The sequence below is a fragment of the Pogona vitticeps genome, chromosome 3, assembly GCF_051106095.1.
Source record: "Pogona vitticeps strain Pit_001003342236 chromosome 3, PviZW2.1, whole genome shotgun sequence".
NCBI lineage: Eukaryota > Metazoa > Chordata > Lepidosauria > Squamata > Agamidae > Pogona > Pogona vitticeps.
The window spans coordinates 115,751,303-115,770,389 of record NC_135785.1 but is presented as its reverse complement, the minus strand read 5'-3'; the positions used below and the strand labels follow the sequence as shown (position 1 = coordinate 115,770,389).

At 43.5% G+C, this 19,087-nt stretch overlaps 1 protein-coding gene across 19 annotated transcripts in view; it reads right to left on the bottom strand.

Moving 5' to 3' along the window:
* PPP3CB (protein phosphatase 3 catalytic subunit beta) overlaps window positions 1-11,896 on the bottom strand; it is a 56,297-nt gene extending 44,401 nt beyond the window's left edge. For 5 of the 19 annotated variants that reach the window (XM_072994949.2, XM_078391139.1, XM_078391140.1 and 2 more), the window contains exon 1: window positions 11,573-11,896. Coding sequence is in view for 12 of the 19 variants with exons in the window: in XM_020791177.3 (XP_020646836.1) it covers window positions 10,931-11,000 (70 nt within the window). In the remaining 7 variants the exon portion in view is untranslated. Of the gene's footprint in view, window positions 1-8,792; window positions 8,959-9,524; window positions 9,547-10,930; window positions 11,219-11,572 lie in introns of those variants that run through there. The other 14 variants (XM_020791176.3, XM_020791174.3, XM_020791175.3 and 11 more) reach the window with 7 other exon arrangements.
* Window positions 11,897-19,087: the final 7,191 nt, after the last annotated feature.

Sequence of the window (19,087 nt, the reverse complement as noted above, 5' to 3'; positions counted from 1 at the left end):
CCCAGCGTTCCATCTGCTGTACTCGGTCCTGGATGAGCACACCTGTAGCAGACTTCAAGGGAGCAGATTTCTTCTGTATTGGACCTAAGGCTTGTTTGATACCGTCATACATTCCTTTGATGTTACCTGTGTCCGCTGCTAACTGTATCTGAGAGCAGAGCTGGAGCCAATAATCGTTGGAGCATCTCCTGGCTGCCTGTTGGACTTGGCTGCGAGCAGCTCGAAGAGCTTGCAAGTTGTACTCGCTAGGACAGGCTTTGTATGCTGCTAGAGCTCTTCTCTTATCCTCGATGGCTGGCATTAACTCCTCTGAATGGGCTTCGAACCATTCAGCCATCTTTTTGGTCTTCTTGCCAAAGCTGGATAAGGCGGTGTTATAGACAGTGTTCTTGAAGTGTTCCCATCGTTCAGGTGCATTTGCATTAGCCGGACCTGGAAGGGCTTCCTCAAGTGCTTGGGCAAAATCCTTCACTTTTCTTTGATCGCAAGTCTTGCTGATGTCAATACGTGGTCTTCCTTCCTTTTTCGTGTGATATACTCTCTTTGTTCGCAGTTTTACTCTACTACCTACCAGGGAGTGATCAGTATCACAATCAGCACTCTGGTAACTGCGTGTGATCGTAAAACTAGGAAGGCTGGAACGTCTAGTGAGGATTAGATCGAGCTGATGCCAATGCTTTGATTTTGGATGTCTCCAGGAAATTCTGTGTTGCAGCTTCGTGTTAAAGAATGTGTTGCTGGCACAAAGACCATAACAGCAGCAAAACTCCAGCAAGCGTTGGCCATTTTCATTCATCTTTCCGATGCCAAAACGGCCTAGACAAGTGGGCCAGGAGTTGTGATCAGCCCCAACTCTAACGTTAAAGTCTCCAAGAATGAACAGTGCCTCTCTTTCAGGGACTTTTTGATAGTAGCTGCCAGATTGTCATAGAATTTGTCTTTCACTTCTGGAGTGGATGACAGTGTTGGTGCATATGCACTAATGAGGGTTACTGGTCCTGCTGATGAGTGGAGCTGCAGAGACAGGATTCTTTCACTCCCCACAGTAGGTGGAACAATGTATCTCAGAAGAGTATTTCTGACTGCAAAGCCAACACCATATTCCCTGGTCTCATTCGATGGTTTTCCCTGCCAGAAGAATGAGAAGTTTTTTTCTTTGACAGATCCCGAGTCTGGCAGTCTTGTCTCTTGCAGGGCAACAATGTCCATCTGCAGTCTACTCAGTTCCATGTCAATGACAGCTGTCTTGCGCACATCGTCTATTTCTTGCAGGTCGTTAGGAAAGCCGTAGTCAGGGAAGCCAGGGGTCATTGTCCGTACATTCCAGGTGCCCAGCTTTAGGGCAGAAGTTTTCTTACGATTGTTGCATGGTGCACGGTTATCAATCTGCTTGTCGGGTTTGACCCTAAACCCCACGCACCCCGTGAAGTTAACAGACCGTGGCGAGGTAGCACCTTACTGGCTGGGGGCTGCCCAGCTTAAGGCGGGCGGTATCTACCTAGTGAGGTGCAATGACCTCTCCCACCGTCAGAAATAGCCCCTGGCGTCCTGCTCTACGCCAATTGACCAAAGACTTATAACCGGTAACTGCTACTTCCCGTGTTATTTCGACGCTGTATGCGAAGCTGGAGTGTCCTCTCCAGAGCACGAAGCCTGGGTAAAATAATATGCAGGATAGGCTGTTATCCAAGCAGAAAATCCCCCCTCTCCACGTCGCTGAAATGGTCCAGTGGAAAGGCAAGAGCCAATACAACTGGCTCCAGCAACGTCGCAGGAGTTGGCAGAATGACACAAAATGCCTCCGGGACTCCGGCTCCGGATTTTGCCTCGAGGTTATCTCCTGAAGCCCTTTCCATAAGTGGATATAGCCACAAGGCAGTGGAGGTTTAAAGTTGGAGTTTTCCTTCTCCTAGATGGGCTGCCTTCCATGGCTGACGAGCCCCACCTACCCGGCCTGCTCTCTAATAGTGTGGAAGTATGCAATGTTGATTGGTTTTCTTATTTACCAAGTTAGGGTAAGAAATAGGATTAGAGAGTTTCATGCGCCATTAAACATGCTCTCTTGCTCATACTCCTTTAAAGCTAAAACCTCTGCCCTCCCTCAGGCCACTCATACTTACCATATTAGTATTTGAGAATTTTGCGCGCCGTTAGGCACGCGGTCCAGGAAAATCCCAAAATCAAGGCACCAGGCTCACCCCCTCTTGGGCCATGTGATGATTGAAACAAAAACAGCACATTCCTTAGCAAAATATTCATGGAGGCCTTTATTTATTTATTTAATGTACTGTACGTTTATGTCAAGGCTCCACCTTGCCCGAAGAGATGTAATCATTTTCTGCCTGTGATGTCAGATATGGTGGACAACATGCTTGATCAGTGTCATGCCGCCGCCACCACCTCCCTTGACCCTTGCCCAGCCTGGCTAATCAAAGCAGCCAGGCCTGTAACAACTGAATGGACCACTGCAATAATTAATGGGTCTCTCCAGGAGGGCAAGGCTCCCCTTGCTCCCAAGGATACACTCATTAGGCCCAATAGGAAGAAACCAAGTTTGGCAGCTGATGACACTGGCAATTATAGGCCTGCCACCAATGTTTCCTTCCTTAGCAAAGTGGCAGAGAGGGTGGTGGCCGATCAGCTTCAGGCCCTTCTAGATGAAACCAATGCCCAGGATCTGTTCCAGTCGGGGTTCAGGCTGCACCACGGTATGTAAATGCCATTGGCCGCTGTGGCGTTCACACCTTGTGCCCCTTGCTTGACTGTCAAGCCTCAGAGCACACGAAGGCAAACAATCCCCTCTTTTACACTGCTGCCACCAGGTGATCACTAAATCACCATTACTTCAGGAAGATTCAGGTCCACACTTCAAGGTCTTTTAAATAGAACTCTTCTTTATTGATTACAGAAACTCAAATTAATTCATGAAGATCTTCTGTAGGTAAATTTATTATTAACAACCACCTTCTATTTAATAATACACTCCTAACTCTAATCACACCTCAGAATTCCCCAAACTCCACACTCTAACTACTTCTCTCTCACACACACTCTGATTCTTACTGACTGCTCCTCTGACTCAGGCTCCGCCTCTTATAAGATCTCACTCAGCTCCACCTCTCAGAAACATGAATATGCATGAACAATTACATAACAAAACATGAACCATTGACATAATAAAGGGGAATGCTACAGTCGCCCTGTTTGATGACCTGTTGAGGGAGGCTGACAGGGGCAAAACGTCTCTGCTGGTCCTCAATATCTCAGCCACCTTTGATACCGTCAACCATGGTATCCTCCTGGGGAGGCTCTCCGAGTTGGGAATCAGTGGTCTGGGCTTAACTGGCTCTGATCCTTCCTGAAGGACCGTCCTCAGAGAGTACAGCTCAGGGAGAGTGTACTGACCCCATGGAGTCTCAATTGTGGGGTTCCGCAGGGTTTGATTATTTCCCCAATGCTGTTTAATATCTACATAAGGCCGCTGGGTGGGGTCATCAGGGGGTCTGGGTCTTTGTGCCATCAGTACAATGATGACACCCAGCTCTACATCTCCTTTTCCCTAACAACAACAGATGCCATTTCATCCCTTCAGCGCTGCCTGGAGGCTGTACTGCGATGGATGCAGGAGAATGGACTGAGGCTGAACCCAGACAAGACAGAGGTCCTGAGGGTGGGTGGTCCCTCCATTGGTGGTTTGGGAAACTCCCCCTCTTTTTTGGGGGGTGACTTTCACCGTGAAGAGTGAGGTTCGCAGCTTGGGGGTCCATCTGGATCCACCACTTACCATGGAAACCCAGGTGGTGTCAGTGGTGTGTTCCGCCTATTTCTATCTCTGGCGGATTACCCAGCTGCATCCCTATCTTGACGTTGGGGCGCTTACCACTCTGGTCCATGCGCTTGTAGTCTGGAGATTAGACTAATGCGCTCTACATGGGGCTACCTTTGAGATTGATGTGGAAGCTTCAAATGGTGCAGAATGCTGCAGCCAGACTTCTCACTGGGGTGAGAAAATATCAACATATTTTCCCCACTCTAGCTGCCCTGCAGTGGCTGCCCGTTCGTTTCCGCATTGATATCAAACGGTTTAGGACCTTGATATCTAGCAGAATGCCTCCTCCCACCTAAATCTACCCGAATCACTTGTTCTAGCCAGGACGGGCGGCTGAGAGGCCTAACACCAAGGGAGGCCTGGAGAGAAAGAACAAGAAACAGGGCCTTTTCGGCAGTGGTCCCTTGCCTCTGGAACAGTCTGCTCACAGATATCTGCCTGGTTCCCTCACTGGGTGTTTTTAAGAGCAAACCTAAGACCTGGCTCTTTAAGCAGGCTTCCCCTCCTGTCATCACTTAATTACTCTTTGCCATCTTGAATTATATCATTAATGTTGTCTTTATTTTATTATATTGCTTTTATTTTTATGTCTCATTGTTAGCCGCCCAGAGTAGATTTCGGTCTAGATGGGCAGGGTATAAATTGAATAAATAAACAAACAAACAAATAAATAAAATATTTGCTCTCATATCACTTTACAACTTTTTAAAAATTACAATATAAACCAAAATTAAAATTACTGAAAGGCATAAAAGATTTTTGAAAACTGCTTAAAATGTCTGGGTGAATAATAAGTTTTTATTTGCTGCCTAAAAAGAATGGAATGTTAGCATCAGGTGGCTATTTCGTAATGTTAACATCAAGAAGCCAGTTTATAATCTGTGTACCACTACCAAAAAGAGTCTTCCTTTCATCTCCAACCCATTTGTGTGAGGAAAAGATCTTAATGTGGTCCATTTTTTAATTGATGCAGAGCACTGAGTTACCAAGAGCTATGATTCACTTGTTTTGGTTTAATATTATCCTAAATCAGGGGTGTCCAACCTTTCACCTTCCCTGGGCCACATTAGAAGATAAAAACTTGGTTTGGGCCGCACATAAATTTGGTTTGGGCCACATGGGGGGCAGCCCTAGCTGTCCTCCGCAGCTCCACTCCAAGCACGCTTACCGGCAGCTGCGATCTCAGACAGCAGAGACTGCCAGCTTCAACTCTGGTGGCTTTATGGGGCCGGGAGGGGGTCCACCTATTGACGGGGATGGCACAATGCAGTCACACAGTCCCCCTCTCCCCTCCCCTCCCACTCCTTCCTTCCCTCTCCCCCCCCCCCCACCATTGTGACGTGCCCCAGCCGCATTCCGGCCGCAAGCGCCAGCAGTGTAACTTGAAACTTGGAATTTCTTTAAAAATAAAAAATTGCACTGGGCCGCATTATGAGCCAACCTGGGCCGCATGTGGCCCTCGGGCTGCAGATTGGACAAGCCTGTCCTAAATCAACTCAGTTTTACAACTGTGGCAGTTATGCAAATAGAAAAGTAAACATGTATTTCTCATGGTAACAACTAATTGTTGTATGACTGCTTTCACACTACACCTTAAAGTCTCACCTTAAAGTTAGTTAGTTAGTTGCTGTTTAGTCAGAACTGACTTATAATGACCCTAACAGGGCTTTCCTCTTCTTAGATGCACAGCTTAATGTAGGGGGGTGTGTGTGTGAGTGCATCAGAGAAGCTGAAAACAATGATGTCAGGAGGCTAGACTCCACTGTAAGCCTGGACTCCTAGCAGGATTACCAAAAGTGGAATGGATACATCTGAGATACTAGACTAAGATGCATCCACCCTCATCAGGAGTAACAGCTGCATCAGCAGACAAGAAAGGACAGTTCCAATGGTGACAGGGTAGAAAAAAGGTTTGGAAGGCAGCTTCTGGGTCGCAGTTAACACTGGTGGAAGACCTTTCACACACAATGGCACTGTCACCCAAGCTAACCTTTGTTAGTATGTGCAGAAAGCAATGCTAAGTGACCTGTTGAAACTTTCTTCCCTCAAAAACCCGATGATGTGACAGTGTTAGAAGATGGGACTCCCTGGTTGGAAAGCACTCAATCAGCTACTAGGGCAAAAGCAAATGACAAGTACAGACAGCACAGTTGCTAATGATGTGACTAGATTAAAGCCAAAAAGAAGTCTAGTAGCTGATGTGCACAGAGATGAAAGGAAAGTCTGATATTGCACAACACATACAATTAAAACATAGAACATGAGAAGTATACAACAAAGTAAACTGGAAAACAGAAATCAAGAAATGGAATGTTTAAACATTGCAGTACCTGGTGTCAGTGAACTAAAATGGACTGGAGTTGGACATTTTCAGTAAGACAACTATAAAGTGTTCTGTTATGGAAATGACAAACTCAGAACAAATTGAGTAACTCTAATACAGATGTAAGATACAGCATAAGCAGTTAGGGCTATAATGCAAGGTCTGACTGAATTATATCCAACAGACTCCGGAGAAAACTGATCAACATAACTAACACTCAAAAAGCGTGCTGCTCCAGTCTATGCTTCTACTATCATTGCTGAAGAAGATGAAATTGAAAACTTTTATGTAAGCATCCAGAAGGAAACTGATCACCAAAACAAGACATGCTTATCATTATAGATGACTGGAACACAAATGCAGGAAATTAAGCAGAACCAAATGTTGTTGGAAAATTTGGTCTAGCGGTCAGAAACTAAGCAGGAGAATGATTCATAGAATTCTGTGAAGTCAACAGTCTGTTTATTGCAAAAACATGCTTCAAGCAACCAGACAATTGTACTCATGGACATCACCAGATGGCCAATAAAGAATTCAAATTCTGTACCATATTTTTCTGTTTATAAGATGACCCAATGTATAAGATAACCCCCCTTTTCTAACCCCCAAATTAGAAAATTTGCATGATCGCACCCCTTTGGTCCTGAAGCAGCCATGAAAGGGCTTCAGGATCAAAGGGGTGCGGTCCTGCTGCCCTTTAACGACTGCTTTACCCTGTGGCTTCGCAAAAGGCAGGGAAAGCGGCTGCCTTCCGTGTATAAAACAACCCTCATTTTTTGTCTATTTATTTAAGTTAAAAAGTGTCATTATATACATGGAAAAATATGGTAGATTATGTAATTGGAAGCAGGTAATGGAGAAGCTGCATTCTCTCTGCCAAAACAAGACAAGGAGTAAATTGTGGTACTGATCATGAACTGTCAATATCAAATATGAAAGGTGAAAAAGAGCTCTAAAAGAACCCTACTGCCAAAATATAAACAACATTCCTGATGAATTTAAAGCTCATATGGAGAAGAGATTTGCAGTACTAAACTCAACTGACTGTGAACTAGAACCAGATTTTTTTTTAAAGAGAAAAATGTAAAAAGACAATTCCTCTAGTAAAAACAAAAGAAAAACTTAGCTGGATGAAAGAGGTAACACTTAAAATTGTTAAGGACAGGAGAGAAGCAATAGTAAACTGGGACAGGAGTCAGAACCTTCAATGCAGTTTTCCAGTGAATGTCATGTAGAGACAAAGAGAACTACTACAACAACCAGTGCAAACAAACAGAGAACAGCAAAAAGGAAAGAACAAGAGACCTTTTCCAGAAGATCTAAGAAATCGGAGATAAATTTTAACCTAGATTAGGAAAGCTGAAAGAGCACACCATCAGATCAGGAGAAAATAAAGAAAAGGTGGAAACAATATACTGAAGACCCATATGGAAGAGATAACAGTATGGAAAACAAAACCATGGCACATACTGGAAATGCTGAAAATACAAAACAATCCTCAAGAAAGGGGAAGCCAAGGAGTACAGTGGCTATAGGACCTTTCCTCTAATTTCCCATGCAAGCAAAGATGCTCAAGATGTTGCAACAAACAGCTTTACCTTATTTGGAGCAAGAAATGTCTAATGTTCAAACTGTATTCCAAAAAGAAAGAAGCACTCAAGAACATAGTGCAAATATCTGCTGGCTACTAGAGAGCACCAAAGTATTTCAGAAGATCAGTCTGTGCTTTATAGACTACAGCAAAACCATTGAATGTATGGATCATGAGAAATTATGGGTTGTTCTAAAAGAAACAGGAGTGACTCAGCGCTTGGTGATCCTGATGTACAGTATAACTTGTAGTGTTTGGAAAAGAAGCTACCATTAGGACAGAATACAGTGGTACCTCGCTAAACGACGACCCCGCTAAACGACGAATCCGCATGACTTTTTGCGATCGCTATAGCGATTCGCAAAACAGTCATTCCAGTGGGGGATTTTTGTTGGATATCGATTAGGTCCGTGCTTCATGAACCGTTTGTTCGCAAGACAACGATTTTTTTCAGCTCCACAAAATGGCTGCCCTGTGTTTTCCGGACCTATGCTTTGCAGGGCAGCCATTTTTACAGCTGATCGGCGGTTGCAAAATGGCTTCCCAATGGGCGATCTTCGTTGAATAATGAGGTATTTTCCCCATTGGAACGCATTAAACCGGGTTTCAATGCATTCCAATGGGGAAAGGGTTTTCGCATGACAACGATTTCACTAAACAGCGATTTTCCCGGGACGGATTATTGTCGTCATGCGGGGCACCACTGCATGGCTATGGCTTCCTTTAGGCAAATAAGTGAGACAAAGGTGCATTTTATCCTCTTATCTGTTCAGTTTGTATGCAAAACATATAATGCAGAAAGCCATACTAGATTCAGATGAAGAAGGAGAGAAAATTAGTGGAAGAAACATCAACAATTTAAGATATGCAGATTACACCATATTACGGGAAGAAAGCAACAATAACTTGAAACAACTTATAGTGAAATTGAAGAAAGTACCAAAGCAGGACTGCAGTTGATCATTAAGACAAAAACCATGACTAGAGAAGGACTATACAACTTTAAGGTTGATGACGAAGAAATTGAAATCATAAAATATTTTGCATACCTTGATTCAAAAATCAATCCAAATTGAGATTGCAGCCAAGAAATCAGAAGACTGAAACTCAGAAGGGCAGCAATCAAGTTTATAGATCATCAAGTTTATATGTAAGGGACCAAGGCCAAGATCATTCACACTTCGTATTTCTGATCACTATGTATGGGTGTAAAACCTGGACAGTGAAGAAGGGCGACAGGAAAAAAAACTGATTTGTTTTGAAATAGGGTGGTGGAGGACAGCCTTGCAGATACCCTGGGCTGGCCAAAATATCAACCAGTGGGTCCTAGATCAAACCAAGCCTGAGCTATTTCTGGAGGCAAAAATGTTGTAACTTAGGCTGTCCCACTTTGGGCACATCATGAGAAGGCAGGATGAAATATTTTTACCCCACCTTTCTCCTTAAGAAGGACTCAAGGCTGCTTACATTATTAAAAGCTAGAAACAGAAAGTTACCAGTTCAGCGCCCTGCAGTGAGTTTCCATGGCGAAGTGGGAATTCGAACCCTGGTCTCCAGAATCCTAGTCCACCATTCTATCCACTATAACACACTGAGTACCCAAAGCATCAACTACAACTGAGGAAAATACTATTCCACTTAAAGTTTATGTTATTTTAATTATAGTTATTAGTTCTATTTTGTGGCTTTGCCCCAGAATAGCAAGTCTGAAATTAGGATCTATAACCTACAAACGACTAAGACAATGGGCAAGGAAGCCTGAGATATCACCGTCTACTCACCTGACATCAGGAACAGCACTATTACCTCTGATCTAAGCTGAGCTATCAGGGAGGAAATTATTCCAGGGAATTAGGCCTCATTTTCATCTAACACAGATTTCTACTAGATAAAAAATGAAAAAGGTATATTACTTAAATTCTAATAATGGAGCAAGACAGTAGGATTGTCAAAGGGAGAAATATTTTCACCTCTGTAGGTTCCTGACTATGGAAAGCCAAACTCCCCTTCTTGCTGGGCTGATTCTGACAGCCTAGCAGCAGTTGGTTTCAAGTAACCTGGTTATGAGGGGGCAGGCAGGGAGCCAAAAGGGCTGTTGGGCATTTGCTCCTTCTCTCCCAGGTCATTCAGATTTCCAACAAGGCACCTTCCAGCAAGTAAAGGATAAACATGCAGCTGGAGTTTCAACAGCATACTTTATGCTCTTAATGTGAACAAGCAGCTATAATAAGGTATTGGGGACTTAGAAAGAAAATGTTCCAACATGGGTCTGCTGTCTAGTAGTGTAAGTAGCATAGAGCTGAATACCATGAGTTCTGCCTCCTTTGCCAAAAGGTGGAGGGATATATTTTCCTGTTAGGAACTGAAGTCCTGTCTCCTGTTTCCATGCCCTCATCACTGAATCAGCAGTGAGGTAGTTTTATTACTCTGTTCCATGAAAACTGAGTGTCTTTGGGCACCTTTACAACTCATGTTTTAACTGGCACATGTTTTTGCGGACTTAAGGTCACTGCAGCATACGCACACAACGTACCACAAGTTCCTTTATTATTTATAATGGCAACTACAGTATTTTTGTTTCACAGGACATACTTGGTTTCTATTATGTGATCTCCTTAAGGATGGGCAAGGTTCGGGAGGCATTCAGTAAATATTTCAGTGAAACTTTTGAGTATTTTCTCCTTCGGTCCCTGGACAACCCAGCCTCAAACCTCTGCCCACCTGCGATGTACCAGTGCAGCGTTTTAAGACCTTGTACAAGCAAGCCCCTCTTCCACAGCCTTCTTCAGGAAATTGTCAAAATCGACAAAAGGGTGATCCCTTTTACAGAAGGGCCATAACCGCGCCCTACACGTTGCTTGTTCATCATCCTGTCAAATGGGCCACCCCATCCAAATCTCCGCGGGCGCCGTCGAAGACCACCTCAGGGCGTCCACACAGCATGCTCTTCCCTCCCACACAGACCCCCCAGGCGGCGGTAAGAAACCGACGAGCAGGTGCTGAGAAGAAGGAAAGAGGCGCCCACCCCGGTCCTCAGCACGGACAAGCCCCCGCCGCGCTGCCCCAGGCAAAGAGGACCCGGCGGGCGGGCGGGCGAAGCGCAGGAGCGCCCAGCCCCGCCAGCCCAGCCCAGCCCAGCCCCAGGAGGCGGGCCCAGCGAGGCGGCAGGGCCCGGCCTGTCACTCACCCTTGACGGCCCGTTCACAGGTCCCCTGAAGCGTCCCCAGAAGCGCCCGCGTCCCCTCCTTCCCGGACATAGCCGGGCGGGCAGCAAGAGCGGCGAGCGCTCCGTCGCTTCTTTCCCGGGCCCGCCTAGTTCTTTCCTTCCGCCTCCGCCAGGGCCGGGCTAGCGCGAGGGGGCGGCAGAAGACTAGAGATGGCCGCCAGAAGCCCTGGCCCAAAGGAACATGGCGGCGGCGGCGGCGGAGGAGGCGGCGGGCTAGCCACTGAGGGGGGACAGTCCGTCTCTGGACCGGCATGCATTGCGCTCGCAACCCCCCCCCCCCCCCGCCGCCGCCACGAGGCGGCTTTTAAGGGACCGCCTCAAAACTCTTCAGCTTTATTCTCAGCGCTTTCGTGAGGCAGCGTGGGAAGAGCCGCCGCGGTGGAGAAGAGTTAAGAGGAGCATCAGCATCCTGTGTAGTACAAGAATAAATGCTTCTCACTATTTTTCTCTGAAAAACTTTAACCGCCGCCCCCCACTCCAGGGCAAGAGAGCTCGGAGGTCACCAAAAATCCCTCTCTCTGTTCTGTTAAAATGTACATTTTTATCATTGCGAAACAGTGCAAAGCAGCTGAAAAAAACAACAACAGTTAAATGTATACGCACCGTTGTAATAGTTTTAACCTGCTGGTGCAAGCCGTTGGGCAGAAAAGGACACCATTTTCAGAACGACTCGGAGCCTCCCTTTCCTGGAAGAGATGTGCTGCATCACCAGCCCCAAATCCTGTTGTTAATTGTTGCACAGTAGTTTATTTGTTTTCTGACGGAAGGGAAATGGCGTATCTCGAAGTGGCAAATTGCTACGAATAATTGAATCTTCCCCTTGGATTCCTGGGTGCATGCGAAGGCACCCGACTGGGGCTTCTTAACTAGCAGCAACTTGCCACTGCAAGTTATGCAGTTCCCCTCCTACTAGCATACCCGTGCAACAGATTTTTGGCCAGAGTGACCTGGATCACACAGAGCACGAAAGTGGTTGCTCCCTCCCTTTGTTGTTTATCCACAACACCAGATCTTTAGAACCATGGACTGTGAACATAAAGGTTTCATATGGCGGTTGCAGTGGCCTTTGACTGACGTCTCCCATTAGCTTATTTTAGCCCTTTTTTAAAGTCATCTAAAGCTGGAGAACTAAAGAACTTAAATTAAATACAGTATAGAGTGCTGCAGAGCCACATTTTTTTACGTGTAAGAAAGTGGACCCATTTGTTCATTTCCTAAATCTCCCTCTTCCTACTTCCAGTGAAGATTAAACAAAGAGGAATAAAATCAAATCTCTACTATAGGAGTTGTGATTTTTGTAACTTTACTTGCCCTTTTGTCACTTCTGTTAATTCATGCCTCTTGAAAAAAAAAGCCTTGAGTTTGCTCATTTTTCATACACTGCTCAATTTCAGAGTAGAACTGTAGCTAGGAAAGTCTGCTGCTGAATAACTGTTGCACAGAAAATTGTGATCAGGCACAGAAAGAAAAATCCAGAAATATATTCTGAACAATCAAGTCTAGAATATTTTTATCTCATAACAAAATGTTAGGTCTAACACTTGGAAAAACTGTTACTATTTATTTGGCTTAGTAGTTCTAAGAACGCTTGTCCAATACAATTCTCCCAAATTCTGGTTCTATGGCAGGAAATAGTAAACTTTCAAGCAGCATAACAGAATTTAGTGTAATGTGTGGCTGTATCTTTAAGGCAGAAGTTTGCCAAACTTATGTTCTATCAGATGCTGCTGGGTTACATTTTTCACTGGGTCTAGCCAGCATAGGTAAAGGTTAAGGTCAGTCATGTCCGACTCTAGGGGGTGGTGCTCATCCCCGTTTCCAAGCCGTAGAGCCAGCGTTTCTCCGAAGACAGTTTCCGTTGTCACGTGGCCAGCGCGGCTATACACGGAACGCTGTTTACCTTCCCACTGAGGTGGTACCTATTTATCTACTCACATTTGCATGCTTTCAAACTGCTAGGTTGGCGAGGAGCTGGGACAAAGTGACGGGAGCTCACTCCGCCGTGTGGATTCGATCTTACGACTGCTGGTCTTCTGACCCTGCAGCACACAAAAGTTTCTGTGATTTAGCCCGCAGCACCACCACGTGCCCAGCATAATCAGTGGCAAAAGCTGGTGATGAGAGTTGCCATCTAACTATATCTGGAAAGGCATGGATAAAGCAATCCATGAGCACTTTTTTTATAGGTTTCAGGAAGCCATGATTAATGATGCTACAGCATCAGGAGAGAGAGAATGATTGCTACTCATTTTTCTTCATCTCTTATATTTAAGTCCTACTGATGCGTCTTTCTGAAGTGATTATGAAATACTATAGAGGGACTTTGACTCTTCATATATTTTTGCCTAGACTCTCCACCAGTGCTACTCCACTTGGCCAACAGCAAGGGATTGTGGGAGCTATAGACCAAAATATCTGAAGAGATTCTGGCCCCAGAATGGTGCAGCTGTGGTGTTTCTCTCTTACTGGTTCTCTTTTGTAGTTTTTAGGGTGCAAAGTTGTTTTAGTTAAATACCTAAATAGCCAGCCACAAAAAAATAGTTTTAATGGAAATAGATTGGCTCCCTTACAATCCAGTGCATTAATATACAAATACGAATACCCCCACACAGGTGGACGTAACGAGGGTCCGTTACGTCCCTCGTTCCGACCACCCACTCATCCGTCCACTGCTAGCGCCAGCTCCACTCTCCCTTCCAATTGTCCGGAGTTTCTGATTGACTCTCCGCTCCTGGCAGTAGGAGGGAAGATGAGTCTCCCTGCCAGGCTGTTGAGTAGATAGCCAACCGCGAGCTCCAGAGCAATTGGAAGGGAGAGCAGAGCTGATGCCAGCAGTGGATGGGTGAGTGGACGGTCTGGCCCCAGAGGGCCGGACCCTCGTCAGGTCCACTTGTGCAAGGGTATTCGTATATGAATACCCCCATCTCTATTAAAGAGGCCTCAAGTCCTCCGGCTACATTTAACACTGAATGGGAGGAGGTTAAAACTAGTTTGAGTTGCTTGCATGACACAGCTGAACCATTGACAGATTATCTTGGGATGCATAGCACTTCTATTCAGTCTGATGATGATCTTCAAACTCAAGCTTCTGTATTAACAGGACACACCAGTCTACTAGGAGATTCAAAGCAGCAGATGGATTGTGAACAAGTTAACATGATTTCTTTGGGTTCTGAAGATAATGAGGGGTATGATATATATGACCATTGCCAATACCACAAATTATATCTAAGTCTGAGACTTCATTAACATGAGATGAGGATTCGGTGCTTCAGTCTGCTCCTCCAAAAGATATGCCCAAATCTGCTTTACTTCAACAGAATGTAATACAATCTTCTTCTACTCAGGGTATCCTAATGCTTCTTCCTGATACAGCTATCAGAAATGATGGTCTGATGGATACACAGAAGCTATCAGATTGGCACACTGAACAACAGGAATGTGTGTCTGTTTTTTCATGGAACATTGCAGGATGGAACTCAAAGAATAGGGATACTGTACCTCTTTCTCTCCTAATATGACATTTCAATGTTACAAGAGACATGGGCTTTAGATGCAGTTAGACATGGGATATTCATATTCATATCCCTGAGGATACAAATATGAATATCAGCACCACAGGTACCATGGAAATCCAGTCCCTCTCCCCCAAACTGGTCCACTCATGGCTCACCGTTTGTTGTGCATGGCTGTCATCCTCATTGTTGCGCCAATCATGTAACCAGCCTGGCTGGTTCTTCCCCACCTCCCTATGCAGCGGAACACTCCAGCAAGGAGACAGGATGCTCAGCTGATGCTACAATGAGGATGATGGCCATGTGCACCACTTGGTGGCCCATGAGTGGATGAGCCAGTTTGGGGGGGAGGGACTGAATTTCCATGGCACCTGTGGTGTTGATATTCGTATTTGTATCTCTTAGGATATGACTATGAATGTCCCATATCTAGATGCAAGAGAACTGAATGGTTTTACTGTCCACCAGCTACGTGGCACCCCTAGTGACAAGAAGGGTAGACCAAGATGGGGCCTACTGACACTTGCTTCTAACAAACTCCATATGTCACTGAGTGAGCTCCCTACTTACTATCAGTTTGCAATAGCAGTGATAAAGGAGTTCAATCAATGCTCAATGCTGTTTATAAATACAATATATATCTTCCCCACAGTGACTGCATGCTCAGAGTAAATCTATTTGGCAAGGATAAGAAATTGACATTGAAAACCTTATAACAAAATGATCGATTTCTTAAATAGTTATCAGGGGCAACTTCAATGCTAGATTGGGGGCAAATTATACTGCTCTTTATGGTACCCATCACATTTGTGCCCCAGAAAGACCACCTTCCAGCCCATTAAATGTGCACTGCTCTAAAGATAATACTATTAATTATGCAGGCCTCAGTTTGGTTCAGAAGATTAATTGATTTGATTTATGCCTACTAAATGGAAATATTATTGAAGATATTCTAGGAGAATTAATATTCTGATTACAATCCAGGATGAGTACTATTGATCATGTAATTGTTAGCCACAATCTGTTAGGCTCTTGTTTTAATCAGGAAATAGCAGACCTAATAGTGATCATCTCCTTTAAATTTGTAGCTGAGGCATTTGAGCACCATGTCTATATTGAGGATGTTCTAAAATCCAATCCCAAGGCAATAGTTAGTAATACTAGGATCAGATGGTTAGAGATGCAAGAGGGATTCATTAAATAATGAATACTGATTATTACTCTATGATTCATACCATCCTGCAAGAGGTCCAAATAGTAGTAGTATTCAGCAGTGTGTGTTATTGATAAAAGAGCTACAGTGGTGCCTCACTTAACGGCAATAATCCGTTCCAGGAAAATCGCTGTTAAGCGAAAACGTCGTAAAGTGAAAATAAAAAGCCCATGGAAACGCATTGAAAACCATTCAATGCGTTCCAATGGGCTAAAAACTCACCGTCCAGCGAAGATCCACCATACCGCCATTTTCGGTGCCTGTATAGCGAGGAATCCATCCCTAAACACAGCAGGAAGCCATTTTAATTACCCGGCGGCCATTTTGAAACCGCTGATCAGCTGTTAAAAAAACATTGTTTTGCGAACAATTGGTTCCCGAAGCAGGGAACCGATCATCGCAAAGCGAAAAAAACCTATTTAGACCATCGTTTTGCGATCACAAAAGAGATCACAAAAACATCATCGTGAAGCGGATTCATCATAAAGCGGGGCAATCGTAAAGTGGGACACAACTGTAATCGAGTCATTTACAGTAAAAAGTCTAAAGAATAAATTAGCAATTTTAGATCAACAGATGTTTCATTAGGAGTATAAGGATGCTAAGAGAGTCCTTATATCTAAATGTAAGCTTAATAAAGAAAATCCTGCAGAAATTCATGTAAAAGACCTATTGCTATCTAAAGAACAATACTATAACTAGTCAAGGCAAAAAGGAATGGTGCACAACAAGAAGCATGGGAAAAGTTTATTAATATAGTTGCATGGGTTGAAAGATAAGAATATTTTTTGGTGTCTCACAGCAACAGTTACAAACACCTGTTCAGCACAGGCAGATTATCACATTCCTTCTGGAGTGTGGTAGGCCCATTTCTGTGAATTATACACAATTTAATAGAGTTGGGGGTATTCATATACGAATACCCCCGCACAGCTGGACGTAACAAGGGCCTAAAACCAATTGAGGTTTGAGGCTCTGATGGTATTCCTCCAGAGGTAATGAAGAGAAACACTCAATGGTGGGGTACAATACTGGTGAATATTTTTACATATGTAGACCAGAGTGGTGACATGCCATCTAATTGTAGTATGGTTATTATCATCTCAATCTACAAAAAGGACAGTAAGGACAATCCACCAAATTATAATTCAGTTCTTTTGTTGTCTATAATTAGTAAACTCTATGCTATATACTTTTATTGGAAACGTCAACGCTGGATGGAATCTGAAAATATTTTGGCTGATGGACAGGTGGGCTTTTGATCAGAAAGATCCACCTTGGATCAGATCCTGATCTTGCAGTATTCAGTGGAAAAATATAGGAGTAAATCTGCTTGCATCCTTTATTGCTCTTAAATCTGCTTTTGACTCAATTTCCTGACCAATTAATTGACCATATCTGTATTTTAAACAATTGTGACGGCTTTTAGCTAATAAAATAAACTTGAACTGAACTGAACTGACTCAATTTCCAGAGACATCTGGAGGGCCAACATTTTTCTACCCTTATAATACACCAAAATCTGTCTGCCCTTTGATACAATAGAATCAGTCACAAGAACTTAATTCCTAGTATTTTATACAGGGAAGAGCAAAACCCATCTGTTGGGATTAAAGGGGTGATAGAGTTACCAGGTGTACCATTGCAGAGGAAACCAAGAAACCTCTGATCCCAAAAAAAAGCAAAAACAACTTAACAACATAATAAGGATTAATTACAGCGTTCCGTGTCTAAGTCGCACTGGCCATGTGACTACGGAAGATTGTCTTCGGACAAACGCTGGCTCTATGGCTTGGAAACGGGGATGAGCACCGCCCCCTAGAGTCGAACACGACTGGACAAAATTGTCAAGGGGAACCTTTACCTTTACTCACCTGTAATTGTATTTCTTTGAATGGTTTTCCATGAATTCACATCTTCGAGAGCTTTCAGGCCCTCTATGTCCACAGCAAAAAAACAAACAAACAAAAAACAAGATTTTAATTGGTGGAACAAAAGTGGGGAGGTGGGTAGGTTGTGTGAATCATAGCTGACCATTCAAAGAACTACAGTTACAGGTGAGTAAAACCAGTCTTTCTTCATTGTGGTCTCTATGATTCACACAATTAGGTGACTAGCAAGCTCATTTACTACCGGTGAGTTAGTACTGAATACAGAACTGTTCTACCAAAAGAAGCATCCCTCTGACCCCTCAAGTTGAGTCTATAATGATTTAAAAATGTCAGATGTTGGCATCATGTTGCTACACTGCAAATGTTTGTTATTTCAACCCATCTCATGAAGGATCTTGAAGAAGCTATTGATCTTGTTGAATGACCCTTGATGTCCGATGGCAAAGTTTATTTCACAATATCAGAAGTCAGTCTTATTTTATCAACCACCCATTTGAAGAAACACTGTGAAGATCCCGAATAATCTTTTTAGGTCCTTGATAGCAGGATAGTCTATATGTTTTTCTAAACTCTTTTTTTTCTTGATAAATAAAAGGCTAGAGCCCTTTTCATATCTAAGGTATGCAGTGTATTTTCTAAGTTTAAGTTGATAATATCAGTGGTTGAGACATGAAATGGCAAAACTACCTTTGAAATAAAAGATGTGTCTGTGTACAGTGTCGCTTCATCTCTGCTAAATTGAGTGTATTGAGGATCACATCTCAGTGCACAAGTTTCTTTAGCTCTTCTTGCAGAAGTTATAGCAGTCAGGAATGCCATTTTGAAATTCATTAGCCACAGATCTGTTGCCATGGGGACTTTTCATTAGTTGTATCAGCACCAAAGACCAGGCCAATATTGTCTGATTTTGTATTGGAAGCCGCCTAGAGTGGTCTGGTAGTCCAGATAGGCGGGGTATAAATCAAATAAATAAACAAATAAATAATAAATATGCTGTAAGAATCTTTACAAATGGGCAAGTATTTCTCAGTTTACGAATTTATTTAGAGTTGGATTTCTGAATAATATTGATGATGGGTGATTTTCAGGTTGATGTGCTACTATTGCAGCTAAATAGACTTTCAAATATGAAATTGACAATCCTAATTGCTTTAGTTAAACCAGCAATGTAAGAGTAATCTGCAATGAAACTGGCATGTTAGTTTCGTTAACTCATGGTGCAAATTCTGTGAATTATTTCCATTTGTATTTGTGCAATCATTTAGTGCATAGGTTCCCAAACTTTTTTGCCCCATAGACCACTTGCTGACTTATTTGTTTTCCGTAGACCCCCTGCCTACCTAATACTGCATTTTTCTAAACCTATTAACTTCAAACGTGTTTTAAGGTTTTTTTGAAAGAGTACACAGCTAATGATGTTAATAAGAGGGATGAACCTGATGTTCTGATAAAAGATTTTCAATATTTAGTTTGAAATTAGTTAGGTATAATCTTAAAT